This window comes from Colobus angolensis, unplaced genomic scaffold (genome assembly GCF_000951035.1).
Source record: "Colobus angolensis palliatus isolate OR3802 unplaced genomic scaffold, Cang.pa_1.0 Scaffold302, whole genome shotgun sequence".
Lineage (NCBI taxonomy): Eukaryota > Metazoa > Chordata > Mammalia > Primates > Cercopithecidae > Colobus > Colobus angolensis.
Genome location: NW_012116289.1, coordinates 2,857,648 through 2,875,756, shown reverse-complemented (window position 1 = coordinate 2,875,756; position 18,109 = coordinate 2,857,648). Strand labels below are relative to the sequence as shown.

At 40.7% G+C, this 18,109-nt stretch overlaps 1 protein-coding gene across 3 annotated transcripts in view; it reads right to left on the bottom strand.

The window, feature by feature from the left end:
• The window catches only part of AOAH (acyloxyacyl hydrolase (neutrophil)), a 214,565-nt gene extending 211,350 nt beyond the window's left edge, over positions 1–3,215 (bottom strand). For all 3 annotated transcript variants that reach the window (XM_011950150.1, XM_011950151.1, XM_011950152.1), the window contains exon 1: positions 2,701–3,215. In XM_011950150.1, coding sequence (XP_011805540.1) covers positions 2,701–2,827 — 127 coding nt within the window. In that variant the 5' untranslated portion in view covers positions 2,828–3,215. The remainder of the gene's footprint in view (positions 1–2,700) is intronic.
• Between the last annotated feature and the right edge of the window lie 14,894 nt (positions 3,216–18,109).

Genomic DNA, 18,109 nt, shown 5'->3' with positions numbered 1-18,109 from the left:
CTGCCAATCCCAGTGCCTTCCTCTCTTGCTGGTCTTTTTGCCAAGAGTACTTCTCAATAAACTCCCCTGCACACACATTTCTAATCCTGTCTCCCAGAAAAGCCGACTTCAAACAGTGAAGCACCAAGTTGGTCTGCCTTCAGCCCCTGTCTCAGCACATAGGCAGTGCTCAGTACGTGTTCATCACAAGACTGGACTCCTCCTGCACCCACCTCTCTTGCTATTATGACAACAGGTGAATAAGTCACCCAGGCAGAGTTAGCCAGAAGAAGATGTGAGTTGCTGGGAAAATGGGTGCTAAATCATCCTCAAACCTAATCAGCAACAGAGTCTCAAAGCTCTCGGGGCCATGAGAATTTGTATGGGCAACCAAAGTATATCTCTGTGAATAATAGAGATGACCACACATTTCTTGACTCTCTCCATCAAAATGAAGGGTCTATGCCCGCTCCATTGGAGTCTGGGTGGAGGAACCTGTGAATGCTTTGAGCAATGGAAGACGGCAAGTAATGCTGTGCCCATTTCCAGACCCCAAACTTGAAAGATTGGCAGCTTCTAATTCCTATCTTTTGGAATTCTCTCTGGGATTCCTAAGCTGCCAAGTAAGAAGGCCTACTACCCAAGATAGCCATGTGTGGGCACTCTGATGCCACTTCCAGATGAGCCAACCCTCTAACCTCTAGCACCCCCAAGATGCCAAACATGTGAGTGAAGCTGTTTTTGTCAGTCCCAGATCCATCTATCCACCATCCAAATACCACCTCCTAACCTCAGTCACTCCTGCATGGAGAAGAAGAATCACCAGCCAGTGTTTGAACAAATTTTTCACCAATAAAATCATAATACAACAAAATGGTTATTATTGTAATTTTTGAAGCAGCAATAGAAAACTAGAGCAACCCCATCCTGAAATCTCCCCAACACCTCTTTCTTACCCTCTATGACCTCACTGGGAACAGGGCAGATAAAGGAATGAGTATCTCCTGTCCATTTTACTGAAGTGAAGGTCCAAGGATCTCAGCCCTGACAACTTGCCCAAACTCAAACATTTAGTTTGCAATGAGCCCAGAAGTAAAACTGATTTCATCTGAGCTTTTCTCAATGAGCCCAGAAGTAAAACTGATTTCATCTGAGCTTTTCTCAAGTGTATTTCCATTTGATAGGCAGTAGGGTTTTGTTTTGAGAAAAATGAAAAGGTGGTAAATAATTATTTAAGGAAACCAAATACTGGGGGGGGAGGATGATCTCACAGGCATGGTTCAAAGGACCACACACCTCTGCCTCTTGGTCTCTGGAAAATAAAGTCTTGGGGAATCTGGGTCTCAACTAAAACAAGACTTTGGAGGCTGGGCACAGTGTCTCATGCCTGTAATCCCCGCACTTTGGGAGGCCATGGCAGGCAGATCACGAGGTCAGGAGTTCGAGACCAGTGTGGCCAACATAGTGAAACCCCATCTCTACTAAAAATACAAAAAATTAGCCAGATGTGGTCATGTGCGCCTGTAATCCCAGCTACTCAGGAGGCTGATGCAGGAGAATCACGTGAACCAGAGAGGCAGAGATTGCGGTGAGCTGAGACTGTGCCACTGTACTCCAGCCCAGGTGACAGTGCGATAATCCATCTCAAAAAAAAAAAAAGGAAAAACCTCGGAAGTAGAGTGCACCTCCTAACGTGTACAATGACCTGAAGCCATGATTTTGAGGAAGTAGGACTAATTCAGATATATTTCCATATTGTCTCCAGAGACAATTCCTAAGTGTCAGAATCTATGTCCAGATTTTCTGTTTGCAGCATGTGGCCACCAGACTTACCCGAGAGTTATTTTCCTGACTTCTCAAGCTAGGACTCTATTTTGAGGTCTGCTCATTGAACAATTACTTACTACTCTGAGCTCTGAGTCTACGTGGCTCCATGGACTGTACCATCTAAATGCCACCACTGTTACGAGGATTCCCATGTTATGAGAGCTACAACGTGAATAGCAAAGATCTTACCTTACCTCCTACTCTCATCCAAAAAAACAAACAAAAAAAACCTCTTGGAAATAAAACACTCCATTGACAGATAAGCCAAGAAGCCATATCAGTGCTCAGTGTCTCCAGATGATTGCCATATCTGGATTCTCTGAGAGACGGAAGGAAGCTAAGATGGTTGAGTCCTTACCGTGTGCACATGCCACAGATTTACACGCATGGTCACAATTTCCGTGGTATCCCTACGAGATGGGTCTCACTAGCTTCAGTTCACCAGTAAGGACACAGAAGCTTGGAGAGGGTTAAGTACATTGCTGCAGGTTTCCACAGCCAGCAGGAAATGGGAGAGAAGGGTAGGAGGCGGGCATTGATTCAAACCCAGATGTGTCTGTATGAGGTCAAAGCCCATGAAAAGCAGTAAAAATTTCAGGTTAAAATAGCCTGAAATAATAGTTACCTATACGAGAAGAAAAAATTCCAATCACCAATGAGGTGGAAGAGTTTTATGCCCAATTTAAACTAGTACGCTTTGTATTCACATAGATGTATGTAGTGCCAATGTCTACTCTTGGAGTCTACATTCCTCTCTGTCGGTGAGGTTACTGCTGCCTTACTTGGAATCTTACAACTCTTGATGTAATAAAATATGTGATTTATGATGCAAGCAAAGTATTGGACCCCATTGTTATGTCTATATAAAAATTACAAAAATATTGATTTACATACCTACACAGGTGTGCCCATTCGAGTCTCTGGGCCTGGACGAGTCATCGTAGGCTGGAGAGGCCGAGGACTGAAGAGACAGGAGCAAGAATAGAGGTGCCACCGTAAGGATTTTCCAGGGGGACTGCATCTCCGAGCTATGCACCCCAAGTGATCACCTGGCTACAGAAGCTCCCAACTGAGGGATGCTGGAGCTGAGGCTGCAGAATCAATTGATCTCTCTCTCCTTCTCTTCCTCACTCTCTTTGACACACACACCCCACCCTCTTACATACACACTTTTCAGTAAGTGTGAAATGAATAAAAGCACACAAACACTCACAGACCCACAGCTTGCTCTTGAGAGAGCCACACACGAAGCGCTGGAGTGAGTCTCTGGTGTGCAGCTCTGCTGAGGTAAAAACTGCAGGATAAAGAAAACCTAAGTTGCACAGGGGCGGCACTTCCGTGCTCCCTGGCTCAATTAAGTCAGTGACCATAAACCCTGTGAGCCTCGAGGCTGGCCGGAACTGATCTGTGGGGTTGGTTAGGAGGCCCTTCCCCTTTCATTCTTGCAAAACAAAACAAAGCTAAAGCTAAAACTGAGAAGAAAAAAGAAAAAAAAAAAAAAACTAAGCCACAAGCACACAACCCTTTAACAATTTGATCAGCAGCACCCACACATTGTAGAAATTATAATTGATTTTATTCAGAACTTATTTAGTCTTGTTTTCAAGAGCTTTATATGGTAAGGTTGTGATCCTTATTTTGTTGTTAAAGAATATTCTGGTCAAATAATATCTTTCCTCTGGAGAAATTGGGTTATTCCTTGAAGGGTCAAGGCCTTTTATTAGGTGTGCAGAAAATAAGCAGTGCGGAAAATAATGGGCAGTTAGCATGGTGGGATTTTAGATCTAATGAGAAGAAACATGGGCTAGAATTAATCAATTCATAGTTGCTAGGCTGTGCACAATGCATCTTTTTTTTCTCCAGAATTTTGAAGTGCGTTTATATTTCCTACCTGTGGATGATTTGTTAAGAGACTGATTTTCTGCTCTGAAGAATAGAACTGAACACTGTCTTTCTGAGGAAAAAAAAAATCAGAACCAGATCATATTTAAAAGACATGTAATCTAAATGCTTCGCTCTAAAATAAGATACAACAAAATCATATGCCATTTTCAGACAAGATAAGAGGACAGGGCCAAAGTACCACAGTCTAGATAAGTGTGGGAGGTCTTGTGATTCTGTTTCTCTCTGCTTAGGCTCTGAGGGAGCTTACTACAAATTTTGAAATATTATAGAAGCTATCTAAATTGTTAGCAATTAAAAAAATAGCATTTGGAGTAGCAGGTAAAGTTTTAGAGTAGCATCCTTTCCAGGATGTAGGAAATACCAATTTTTATGGTTTGAAGATTTCTTGTGCAGTCATTAGTCTTACAAGTACCAATGGGGCTACAATTCCCAAACCTGCAGCAGAGATAGCACAAGTCAGAGTGTTTCCCTAATTATACCCCCAGCCCGATACTGAGGATACCGCTGGGCGTCTTGAGTCACCCATGGGCCTGTGACTTCCTCTGAGTCAAAGGTGCTGCTCCTTCAGTCCTTCACTCTGTGACAAAGGGGAACTCTGGGGTCACTAGGACCACCACTGGGGTGAGGTGTAGAGAAGTTCCAGAGACTTCCAAGGGAGGCTAAATAAAGGACTGATTAGGAACTCAGATTGTGAAAATGGAAAGACTCATGTTTACATCTCATATCTACTGTTTATTCTGAGTAATATATTAGACCAGTGATGTAACTTCCCCCCTTCGGTGTCTTGTTTTTTGTTGTTGTTGTTTGTTTGTTTGTTTGTTTTTTGAGACAGGGTCTTGCTTTTTCATCCAGGCTGGAGTGCAGTGGCATGATCACAGCTCATTACAGTGTTGACCTCCCCGGTTCAAGTGATCTTCCCACCTCAGCCTCCCAAGCAGCTCATTTCTATTGGGATAATGGTAATACCTGCCCCATTGCACTGCTGGAAGCACTCAAATAGATGATGTATCCAAACTGCAAAGTAGCATGGCTGGAAAGAAGTAAGTGCTTAGTGCATCTGGCTATGACCCTATCGGGAGTGTGATGAAACCTGCACCCCAGGCCAGCTTCAAGAGAATTCCAAGACACCCATGGTAGTTGTAGGCCAACATGTCATACATGGGAAATGGCGAGGACAGGAAAAGGGAGCGTTTATTGAATACTTTCCAGGTGTGCTGCAGCACTCCAGGAGTGCGTGGTCTAGTTTGTCTAATCCATAGATGGGTGAGGACTCTCCTGGGGGCTTCTGGAAGAACATTTGATACAGGCTTTGGGCCTCTTGAGGCTCTCCTGGTCTCAATGTATAGCTGTGAGCAGGTCTGGAAACTCTTAGGTGAGAGGGATTTCTTGGCACGCAGGAAATACAAGTTTTATGCCCTTCATCGCATGTATGTGGACCAGGCAGTGCCATTCACAGCCATCCCAGGGATGGTCAGCTCTGAAACTCTCTGGTGTGCTCAGGCTTCGGGGCTGATCACAGTGGACATCACTGACTTAGCTGTACAGTATTGAGCAAGCCCCTTCCTGTTTCCAGGGGTGAGAGTCCTCAGCTGGAAAAGGGAGGTAAGACTATCTACTTTGTAGGAGTATGCTATAGCAATACCTGACACATAGGTTTTCAATAAATGGAAGCAATTTTCATGCTTGGAGGGTGAGTTCTTACTGGGCAAGATCAAAGGAAGAATGCAGAAATCAGAAAGTGATTTTGCCAACAGAAGCTGGAACAAAGTGCACGTGCGCACAGACCACTGAACAAAACATCCCTCTCCATCACCAGGATGGAGTGGACCCTCTCATTTGCACAGGTATCCTTCACACTGGCTGGTATCATTGCACCTGACAGGGCTGCCTTTGCTCATTGAGTACTGAGTGCAAATGACTTGGGATCTCTGCATAGCTTGCCAAAAAGCCCTGGACCTACCTGTGGTTTAGAACAACTAGTCAGGCCCTGGAGAATGTTCCTGTAGCCCCCCACTGTCAGATGTTCCAATTTTGAATCATCTCAAAATCTGCTCTTGAAAATGAGATTTCTTCCCTGAAGCACTTTGTTACTGATTTCACTCAGACAGTTCTGATTCAAACCACTGCTTTCCCGTGTGCTGCAGGAGGCTAAGGCTTTGTGATCCCCAAGTGTTGCACCTGTGGTCTAGCTTGTTCAGTATGAATACGCTTCCTGAATATTTTTTGACTGCATTAGCCTCAACCACTTCATCCACAGCAAGTTCTTTAATCAGAAAAAAAAAAGAGGTGGATGATGGGAGATCCTGTAAAAGCTGGCACTGTCACCAACACGCATCTTCTCTTAGGCTTTCTCCTCTCTCTAAGGCCCAGGTCCACGCTGCCCTGTTACTCCTGGCTACCCAGGAATGTGTATGGCAGTCCTCAGTTCCCATCTACCAAAACCAGGCCCTCTGCTGCTCCTCTCCTCCCCAGTCACAGCTTATTAACGCTAGCCCCATTCTATTATGTTCTGCTCTCTGGTAAGGACAGAGTAAATTAACCCATGCTGAGGATGCATGGGAGCTCATTAAAAGAGCTCTGGACTCAGGATGGGGGGCCTGTATCAGGGGCTCCCCTCCTAGTAGCTGTGTGCCCTGGGTAAGCTGCTCTACCTTTCAGAATGCCAGTTTATTTTACTATAAAATAGGGCATATAATGTCAATATTTAGGGAAATTGTGAGAATTAGAGAGACAACATGAATTTATAAACATAATATTAAATGTTAGATGAATGTGAAGCTGACAATGAATTCACATTATTCTTCTCAAGTAGCATTGAAATTTGGGGGGAAGTTCTTTAAATCAAGATTTAAAAAATGGCTACATAATAACTGTATATATTTCTGGTGTACATGTGACATTTCAATACGTGCATACAATGTGTGATGATCAAATTAAGGTAATTACGATATCCATCATCTCAAATACGTATCCTTTCTTTGTGTTGGAAACATTTAAAATTCTGTTTTCTAGCTAATTTGAAATATACAATGAATTGTTGTTAACCAAAGTCATCCTACTGTGCTATTCAACACCAGGACTTATTCCATTTAACTGTATTTTTGTAGCCATTAACCAGCCTCTCTTTATTCACCCTTTCCCACCCTACCAAGTCTCTGTTATCTATTGTTCTATTCTCTACCTCCATGAGATCACCTTCTTTAGTTCCCATAAATGAGTGAGAACATACAGTATTTGTCTTCCTGTGCCTGGCTTATTTCACTTAACATAATAACCTCCAGTTTCATCCATGTCAATGAAAATGACAGGATTTCATTCTTTTTAATGGCCAGATGGTATTCCATTGTGTATATGTACCACATTTTCTTTATCCATTCATCTGTTGATGGATACTTCAGTTGATTTCATATCTTGACTACTGTGACTAGCGCTGCAATAAACATGGGTTTATACTACAAAGTATGTCAGTATACCTTTCCAATATACTGATTTTCTTTCTTTTGAATACATACCCAGCAGTGGGATTGCTGGATTATATGTTAGATCTATTTTTAGTTGCTTGAGGAAGCTCCATACTGTTTTCTATAGTGGGCTTTACCATTTATGATCCCACCAACAGTGTGCTAGTGGTGCCCTTTCAAAGCATCATTACCAGCATCAGTTATTTTTGTCTTTTTGATGATAGCCATTTTAATTGGGGTGAGATGACATTTTAGGGTGATTTTAATTTGCATTTCCCTCATGATTCATGATGCTGAGCATTTTTAAATATACCTGTTGGCCATTTGAATGTCTTCTTTTGAGAAATATCTATTCAGATTATTTGCCCATTTCCTAATCAGGTTTTTTGCTATTGTTTGAGCTCCTTATATATTCTAGCTATTAATTCTTTGTCAGTTAGGTAGTTTACAAATATTTTCTCCCATTCTGCAGGTTGTCTCTTCACTCTGTTGATTGTTTCCTTTGCTATGCAAAAAGTTTTTAGCTTGATGTAATCTCATTTGTCCATTTTTACTTTTATTGCCTAAGCTTTTGTGTTCTTACCCAAAGAGTCTTTGCCAAAACCAATGTCCTGAAGCATTTTCCCACCTTTTCCTTCTAGTAGTTTCATAGTGTTTCAGGTCTTGCACTTAAGTCTTTACTCTGTTTTGAGTTGATTTTTGTATATAGCGAGACATTGGGGTCTAGTTCTACTTTTGAGCATATGGATATCCAATTTTCCCAGCACTGTTTATTGATGACATTGTCCTTTAGCCAATGAATGTTCTCTGAGCCTTTGTCAGAAATGAGTTGGTTGCAAATACGCAGATTTATTTCTGGGTTCTCTATTCTGTTCCATTGGTCTATTTGTCTGTTTTTATACCAGTACCTTGCTGCTTTTGTTACTATAGGTTTGTAGTATATTTTGAAGTCAGATAGTATGATGCCTCCAGCTTTGTTCCTTTTGTTTTTTTTTTTTTTTTTTTTTGAGATGGAATTTCACTCTTATTGCCCAGGCTGGAGTGCAATGGCAGGATCTGAGCTCACTGCAACCTCCGTCCCCTGGGTTCAAGTGATTCTTCTGCCTCAGCCTCCCAAGTAGCTTGGATTAGAGGTGTGTACCACCATGCCCAGCTAATTTTGTATTTCTAGTAGAGATGGGATTTCACCATGTTGGCCAGGCTGGTCTTGAACTCCTTACCTCAAATGATCCACCTACCTTGGCCTCCTAAAGTGCTGGGATTACAGGCACGAGCCAACATGCCCGGCTGCATTGTTCCTTTTTCTTTGGTTATTCAGGCTCTTTTTTGGTTCCACACAAATTTTAGAGTTGTTTTTTTCTATTTCTGTGAAGAATGCCATTGGTACTTGGATAGAGATTGCATTGAATCTGTAGATCACATTGGGTGATGAACATCTTAACAATATGAATTCTTCCAATCCATGAACATAAGATATTTTTCATTTTTGTTGTGTCCTCTTCAATTTCTTGCAACAGTGTTTTATAGTTTTTATTGCAGAGATCTTTTTAAATCTTTGGTTAAATTTATTCCTAGGTATTTTATTTCTTTGTAGTTATTATACATGGGATTGCTTTGTTGATTTCTTTTCTAGATTGTTCAGTTTTTGTGTATAGAAGTGCTACTGATTTTTATATATTGATTTTGTATCCTGCAACTTTTACTGAATTCATTTATTGATTCTAATAGTTTTTTGATGGAGTCTTAGGGTTTTTCTAAATGTGAGATTATGTCATTTGTGAACAAATCTAATTTGACTTTTTCCTTTCCAGTCTAGATACCCTTTATTTCTTTCTCCTGCCTAATTGCTCTATTTAATTTCTTCATTGACTCATTTGTTGTTCAGGACTTCCAGTACTGTGTTGAATAAAAGTGATAAAAGTGGCAACTTTGTCTTGTTCCAAATTTTAGAGGAAAGCCTTTCAGTCTTTGTCCATTCAGTCTTTGTCCATGACAGACCCCATTAGCTGTGGGTCTGTCATATATGCCTTTTATTATTTTGAGGTATGTCCTCAAAGCAGGTTGTTAAGAGTTCTTAATCATGAAGAGATGTGAAATTTTATCACATGCTCTTTTTTTTAGCATCAGTTGAAATGGTCATATGATTTTTGTTCTTTATTTTATTAATGTGATAGAGATCACATTTGTTGTTTTGCATGTGTTGAACCATCCTTGCATCCCTATGATGAATCCCACTTGATGATGGTGAATGATCTTTTTAATGTGCTGTTGAATTTGGTTTTCTTGTATTTTGTTGGGGATGGTTGCATTTATTCTTATCTGAGATATTGACCTGTAGTTTTCCTTTTTTGGTTATGTCCTTGACTGGTTTTAGAATTAGTATCATGCTTATCTCATAGAATGAGTTTGGAAGTGTGCCTTCCTCTTCAACTTTTGTAATAGTTTGAGTGGGGTTGGTATTATTTCTTTTTTAAATGTTTGGTAGAATTCAGCATTAAAGCCAGGTTCTGGGCTACTCTTTGATGGGAGACTTTCCATTACTGCTTTAATCTTGTTACCCATTATAGGTCTGTTCAGATTTTCTATTTTTTTCATGATTCAATTTTGGTAGGCTGTATGTGCCCAAGAATGTATCCATTTCTTCTAGGTTTTCCAATTCATTCACATAGAGTTGTTCAAAATAGTCTGTAATAATCCTTTGTATTTCTGTGATATCAGATGTTGTGTTTCATTTTTCATCTTTAATTTTATTTATTTGGGTCTTTTTTTTCTTAGTCTAGCTAACGGTTTGTCAATTCTGCTTATTTTTTTTTTTTTTAAACTAACTTTTTGTTTTATTGATCTTTTGTATTTTTTGGTTTCAACTTTGTTTATTTCTGCTCTAACTTTATTATTATTTTTTCTGCTAATTTGGGGTTTGGTTTGTTCTTGCTTTTCTAGTTCCTTGAGGTTTATTGTTAGGTTTTTAATTCAAAATCTTTATGCTTTTTTGATGTAGGAATTGCTGTAAACTTCCCTCTTAGAACTGATTTTGCTGTGTCCCATAGGTTTTGGTATTTTGTGTTTTTATTTTAATTTGTCTCAAGGAATTTTTTAATTTCTATCTTAATTTATTCATTGACCCAATTGTTGTTTAGGAACATGTTGTTTACTTTCCATGGATTTGTATACTTTCCGATGCTCTTTGGCTATTGATTTTTAGAAAATTAAAAATTCCACTGTAGTTAGAGAAGATACAGTATTCTTGGTTGGCAGGTGGCTTCTTTTAGTACTTTGAATATAGCATCCCATTTTCTCCTGGCCTGCATGGTTTCTGCTGAGAAATCTGCTGAAAGCCATGTTGGAACTCTGTTGAATATGATACATTTCTTTTCTCTTGCTACTTTGAGTATTCTTTCTTTGTCTTTGATTTTTGTTAATTTGATTATAATGTGCCTTTGTGAATTCCTCTTTGAATTGAATTTAAGTGGTGACCTCTGAGCTTCCTGTAATTGGATGCTGTCGTTTTTCTCTGGATTTGGGAAAATTTCAGCCTTATTTCTTTAGATATGCATTCCATGTCTTTCTCTCTCTCATCTGCCTCAGGAATTACTTAAGTCTACTTAAAGAAATTACTTCACATGATTACTTCACATGACGGTGACCCATAATTACTGTAGGCTTCTTCACTCTTCTTTCTTTTTTCTTTCTCTGATTGGGTTATTTCGTAGGTTCTGTCTTCAAGCTTTCTAATTTCTTTCCTCTCTTTGGTCAAGTCTACTGTTGAAGCATTCTAATGAGATTTTTTGGTTTTTTCTTTTTATTAGAATTTTTATTTAGTTTTTTAAACTTGTTTCTATTTCCTTGCCAAATGTCTCACTTTGTCCCTGAATTGTTTTCCAAATTTTATTTAGTTTCTACCTATTTATTTTTATGAGTCTCTGAACTTCTTTAGGAGCATTATTCTGAACTATCCGTCAGACTTTTTATAGGTCTTCAATGCTTCCCAGTCCATTGCTGGAGCTTTATTGGTTTTTTTTGTTGGTGTCATATTCCCCTGAGTTTTCACAATCCTTGCATCTTTGCATTGATGCCTGTGCATTTGAGGATGCAGTCATACCTTTCTGTTTTTGCAGTTACTCTTTGGTGGGGTTGACCTTCACTTCTTAGTACTGGTACTTAAATACTGGCCTGTTGTTGCTTCCTGTTCTGGGGAGGACTTATAATGAGCTGTGAAACTAAAACACTACACTAGAACTAACTAATTGCTTCATCATTGATTTTTGGTTTGCAGAAGACTTATAACAAATGCAAAAACTTAAACACTTCTCCAGAAATAAATTGTGGCCCTGTTGTTTCCAAGTCAGGTGAAAACTTCTAGTGAGCACTGGATATTAAATGCTGCCCTGGAACTATATTACTGTCTTGCCATTGTTTCCTAGTCTGGGGAAGACTTCAGTGAGCACCAGAACTTAATCCTGACCTTTTAGTTGTTCCTAGCCAGGGAGAGGCTCCAGCAAGCACTGGAGCTCTGTGGAAAATCCTGCCAGGGATTCAGGCCTTCCTGTGAATCATGTCCCCTGTGGTGCCATGGTGCTGGCCAGTCTCTTCAACATGGTGTCACTGATTGGGGTGCTGATTTGCTGCCATGGTTCATGTGCCAGTCGCTGTGATCAGCCCCTTGCTCTTTGTCCTCAGTTCATGCCAGGTGGCTCAGCCCTCTTGGACTCCTAGTGTTTCCCATAGGAGAGGACCAGAATGTGCTTCCTGTGAAGATTCCCACACTGCTGGGGAGCTCATACATTCATCTTCAATTCCCTTCTCTCATCTTGGAAACTGAGTCTAGGGAACTCCCCTGTGAGTGCATTATGCCAGCTTGGGGAAGGGGTTTGCAGGTTGCAATGACAATTTATTTCAACAGTTTCAGCTACTCTTGATTCTGTGGGCCCAAAAGATTTCTCTGCTTCTCCTGCAGGATCCTTGTATATTCAGAATGATGTTCTTGTCTTCAAATCATTTCTGGTAATATTTTTGTAGGGGGAGTGATGCTGGCGGATCTTCTGTTATGTCATCCTCCTGATGTCACAACCTAAATCGGTATTGGAATTTTAATACGGTTTCCTTTGTATGTTATCTCAGAACACTTAAATGAATTTGTTTTAGCAATGCATGCACAAAGATACAAAGTAGGACTTCAGAAAAGCCCAGTGGATTGACCAACCATTGATATTGTCACTGGTGGGAGGAACATGGGATGTAATCACATAGTGGGAGAGAACTTATCTCCTAAGAGGTACGTTGATAGCGTCCAGCAGGAAGAGCTGCAGGAAATACACCAATGATCTTTGAGGCATTAATAATGTAGTGATGATTGTCCCAGTACTGCAAACTGGCCCAGCCAACAACAGGATCTATTCTTCAACACTCCTTTCCTACCCTCTCCCCATTCATTCCCCACCCACTCATTCATATGCTTTGAGATTCTGGAGATTTTTAGAGATATATTCATATCCACAAAGAATGGGGGTTTTGTGACACTTTTATTCAATTCCCAGAAATATTACATACATTGGAAAAAACATGCCATTTATAATCACAATTCTCTTCTAAAGATGATGAAGTACATTAAATAGAAGTTCTTTTGTCTGCTGGGCACCTGGTAGAAAGTTTGGGGTTTGGGGAAAGGAGCCGTGGCAAGTGAATGGCTTTTTATATGTAAGGTGGAAGAATTTGGACACATGGAAGGGGATAAGAATGGAGAACAGATAGACAGAAGGGAGAAGCAGGGACAGATGAGACACCAGATTCTTCTTGACTAAAGAGAATGAGAAATGTTGAAAGAAATGTTGGGAGGTGGGGTGGCAACAAGACCAGAGCTAATAGGAAGGTCTTATATAAATTTGTAAGTTTGTTGTGCTGTGCATGGGAGAAATGATATTTTGCCCAGATTGTGAATGGCATTTCTGTGGAAACCAATGAGGAAACTGAGATGTTTGGATTGGAAAATGACAGGGCTAACGAGACACAAGTAGAAACAAGTGCATAGGTGCAGTGGCCATGCAAATATATGCCTCAGGGATTAGCAAGTATAATATCTTGGGGAGGGCTTTAGATGTACATATGCTATAAATTAGGGGGAGGGTGGGATTAAATTACCTTTACCTAGACCTCCAAAGTGTAGAGTTAATTTTGAATGCACATAACAGAATAAAACAAAATAAATATAACATAAACAAGCTTGAAGTGTATTTATTCATTCAGTTTTAGATTTAAAAAGTCCAGAGGTGGACAGTTCAGAACTGGCATGGCAGTCTCATGATGTCTTTAGGGACCTAAACTCCTAATTTCTTATCCCACTCTTAGAGTTGCATCCTTAAGATGAGCTAAAGGTCTAAAATGACTGCTAGAGCTTGAGTCATCATGTCTATGTTCCAGGAACTCACACCATCACATATAGGAGCTTCCCCCAAAAGTCTCCCCTGACACTTTGCTTACATTTTATTGGCCATGCCTAGTTGCAAGGGATGCTGAGAAATAGCACCATATGACCACTCCTAATTACAAGGGAAGATGTTGGCAAAGTGTTTAGCAAAAAAATCAGGGTTATAAAAAAGGGAGATGGGATACTGGGAATTAATTGTCCACCATATATGCCATGTATAAAATATATAAATGTTTTGTCTAAATTAAATATATTTGATCACCATGTATTATAAGTTTTTGGAAGGTGAGAAGAAGCACACAGTTCTGTCTGTTTTCCCCAGTGGGGTTTTCTTTGAATGCTGAGCAGATAGATGTTCCCTCTTTTGCCTCCAATCTTTGTCCTTGGGAGCTCATGAAAATAAGAGCTGACAAAAATCCTCATGAAAATAGCTGAGACTCAGATGAGTCAGGCTAAACTGTGGTTGGAGGGCTATTGTGAATAACAGACAGGCTCCTGCCTTACTGGGGGTTTGCCACTACATTAAAAAAAAATGTTAGTTAAATCTCCTCTGGGGATACGTGCATGGATGAAGCCCAAGTAAAATCCAGTAAGCTTCAAATTAAACATGAACAAAGTGCCAAAAACAGCTTTATGGTTCAGATGTAGGATGCAGAACACTGTATGGGACTCTTAAATGATATGGCCAAACTAGGGTGGTCGTGGTTGAATGATCTGAGAGATGAAGTGGCTAAACGAATGGCAATGCTGAGAACTGACCTGTACTGCAGTGGACAGTGACTATTTTACTGCACGGGTAGGAAGGATCAACCCCTCAGCTACCCCAAATGCACAATGTAAACTCAGACCAGTTTATCACTGGCTTCTTTGAAGTTCCTGCATGAGGCATAAAGGTCTGTCTTTCTGATATTCCATGTCATTGTACCAGGAGTTAGGGAACAAACAGAATAAGGGAACAGGGGAGAAGATCATAAAATTGCTTTACCTGGTGCTCAGCCCAGAGCGAGAGCTCAAAATGTTGAATCCAAATCCACATCCAAGCAGCTGCCAAGTGCTTTCAATGGAAGGGTTGGGGGAAGGGAGGAAGTTGGAGTGGGGATGAATATCCTTTTATAGATTTTGGGAAAATAGCCACTATAAATATGTGCTTAAATGACCTTTCGTTAAGATGACATAGACTTTTAGAGAAAAAGAAAGGCCCAGGAGCACAATTAAAAAATAAAATTAAAGAAAAATACTAATCTGAACCTAAAACACAGTAAGTCATATCATCCTATTGCTTGTGACCCGTCAAAGCTCCCCCTTGCCCTCCAGATACAGAGTAAATTACTCAGAAGGATTCACAGAGCTGATCAACATCTGGAACCTGCTCTTCTCTCTGGGCATGTTTCTAATCATTCACACGTGCCCTGTGGACGATCACCCTGAGTTACCTGGATGCTCCCAGACACACCCAAATGTTCATGCCTCAGTGCCTTTGCATGAGCTTTCACCTGCCTGGGACTTCCTTCTCCTTATCTTCCAGGACAATGCCTCCTTTTCCTTAAGGCTCCCTCTTTTTAGAAGCCTTCCCTATCCCTCGTGTTTGCTCCGTCTGTACCACTCCCAGGCACTTCATCATTAGGGTGCTCATCTGATTACTCTATTGGCTGTGGGTTCCTGGAGAGCAGGTTATTGAGCCCCATCACTGTAGAATATGTAGCTGACTCATGGCAGATACTCAAATGTTCATGGGGGGATAAGGGAGCAAAACAGAGAAAAATTAGGCAATGTTAGATATTATGCCAGTACAGTAAAATAGATGGGGATTTTAAAAAATGTTCCCAGGAGCATTATGTAAAGGAAGTGCATTAAAGACAGGAAATTTGGGTCTCAGAACTAAACCCTGATGCAAATGCCAAGGAATCCAGTCAGCAAAGAATGTACTGAGGGCAGAGCATCAAGTTAGGATTTGAGACACAGTCCTGAAACTGGGCAGAGAGAAAACAGGAAATGAGAGTGTTATGTTGTCAGGCTGTAAAGTCTAAAGTCTTGCAATTTCCTCCTCTTGTGCTGCTTTTTGTAATAAGATGACAAAGTTCATTTCCCTAAAGACTGCAGGCCTGACCCAAGCCAGAGGAGTAGAGAAGCACAACACTGGCGTCACCTAACTGAGCTCAGACCCTCAGGCCAGAGCTGCTCTGAAGAGCAGCGGAGAAGGGGGCAGCCAGACGGATGTTCACCCGCCAGAGAGAGAAGACGCAGAGGGTCCTTGGTCTCTGCGCCTGCAGCAGCAGGTCCTCGTTCAACAGCTCAGAGATGCCCAAACTGCTCTTAGCTGGAACGAATTACTTCTTGCCAGCCTTGAAATTCGTTTCAGGTGGGAGGAGAACACTGCCGTAAGTGGAGATTGCAGAGCTGGCAAAGTGAAGTGAGGCTGTAGGACTGGGACTTGGTACTTGGTACCTTAAGGGACTGAAGCCTAGAGGATCAGTCTGAATCGGCCTGCATTTTTCTTTTCCACTCACACCCCAAAGAGTGCTTTTAAAAGTGACTCCACCATGGCACACGTTCACACATGTAACAAACCTGCACGTCCTGCACATGTATCCCGGAACTTAAAATAAAATAAAATTTTAATAAAAGAAATTAGGAAATATCATTATTTTAAAGAGATCCAAATAAATAGAAATGTAAATATGAAGTCAATTGTTAATTATGCAGATGCAAACTTGTTTTCTTTTCTTTTTTTTCTTTTGAGATGGAGTTTTGCTCTTGTAGCCTAAGCTGGAGTGCAATGGCGCAATCTTGGCTCACTGCAACCTCTGCCTGTCAGGTTCAAGCAATTCTCCTGCCTCAGCCTCCCCAGTAGCTGGGATTACAGGCACCCACCACAATGCCTAGCTAATTTTTGTATTTTTAGTACAGACGTGGGTCCACCACATTGACCAGGCTGGTCTCGAACTTCTGACCTCAGGTGATCCACCAGCTTCGGCCTCCCAAAGTGCCGGGACTACAGGCGTGAGCCACTGTGCCTGGCTGCAAACTTGTTTTCATTATTTGTCTGCAGTCTCTGAGAAAAGGATTGAAGTAAGGCAGTTTTCCATGAAAGTTGTGTAAGTTGGTCACCAGTCAATATTTCTAAAATGTATAGTTCTCAAAAGTAATTACATTTGTGAATTTCATGGGACCAAAAGTTCTGTCTTGTTTGTAACATTCAAGACAAGAAACGAACTCAATATCTTTAACGGAAGCAAATAAATAAATAAATAAATAAATCTCTGTTCCCTTAAAAAAAGAAAAGAAAAGTGACTCTACCATTTTGCGTTCCCTTTTATTATATAAAGTTTCGAGTATTTTTTGAGTCCAGGTCTCACAGTTGACCCTACTTGAAGCAGAAGAATCGCTCAGTTGAGCCCATCAATAAAAAAGAGAATAAAATGGTCATTGTTCTAAGCCTCTAAATGTTGGGGTCATTTGTACGTAACAGTTGATAATCAGAACAGGGTGTGAGATTGGAGGTTGGAGTATGGTCAGCCAGTTGGCCTCATGCAGGTTGTTAAGGGCTTTGGCCGACCTGCATTATTTCTTTGGTGCTTGTGCTTTGGGGAGCATTAGGGTTCTTCAATTTGGGTCACATCAGTCCAAAAGCAGTGGGCTTTTCTAGTGATCAGAGTAATTGCTGCATGTCCCAAAAGAACATGAACCCTGACTCAGAAAAGAAACGCAGGAAACCTTCAACAACAAGGATCTTCACATTGGGCAAAGGTTACATTTTTTTGGCTCGCACTTTTCAAGTCTCCTAATAATACTGATATCACTTGTTTTGGGGTGTGTGTTGTTACCGTGATGGGGCAGGGAAAGGAAAGTGAGGGCGGGGAAGTGAAGTTATCTATCTGGGGCTTGTTGAACGTATCACAACTGGAGTGGGGACTGAGATTGTAGAATCTTGTTAACATTTACACCTTGGAGCAGGGTTTGGGATAATCTATTATCTACCCTCAACCATGAGGTTGATAGAATCTCCCCAGAGCTGGCAAGTGAGACATCTATCTTGATTCTACCCATACCTCCAGAAGTCAAGGAAGGGGCCAGGACTCCTGAATCAGGTTAGAAGCGGGTAACACAGGCAGAACAGTACAGAAAACAAGGACCAGGGGCTTGAGATGACTTGGCCAGGGTCAAAGCCCAGAATGAAAGCCTGGTTACTAATTTCAAAGCCAGAATCCTTTCTGTTGTTTCTTTCCATATTCCTTCAAATGCCCTTATTTCCCACATCCTGCTTTCAAGGGACCATTATGGTACTAGTCATTCACATTTTAATTGAATAAATGTTTTGCAGGAGGATGTAAATTTTTTTTTAAAGATTGTTTTTGAATAGGACGCACAGGCCAAAATGCAATCCAGATAAAATAACTTTGCTCTAATATATCTACATAATTATTTAATTCCATAATAAAAATCATTTGTGTTATTTGTTTGGCTAAAACATGTCTTCTCTCTTCAACTTCCATATACACAGCCAGCAATTCATAGA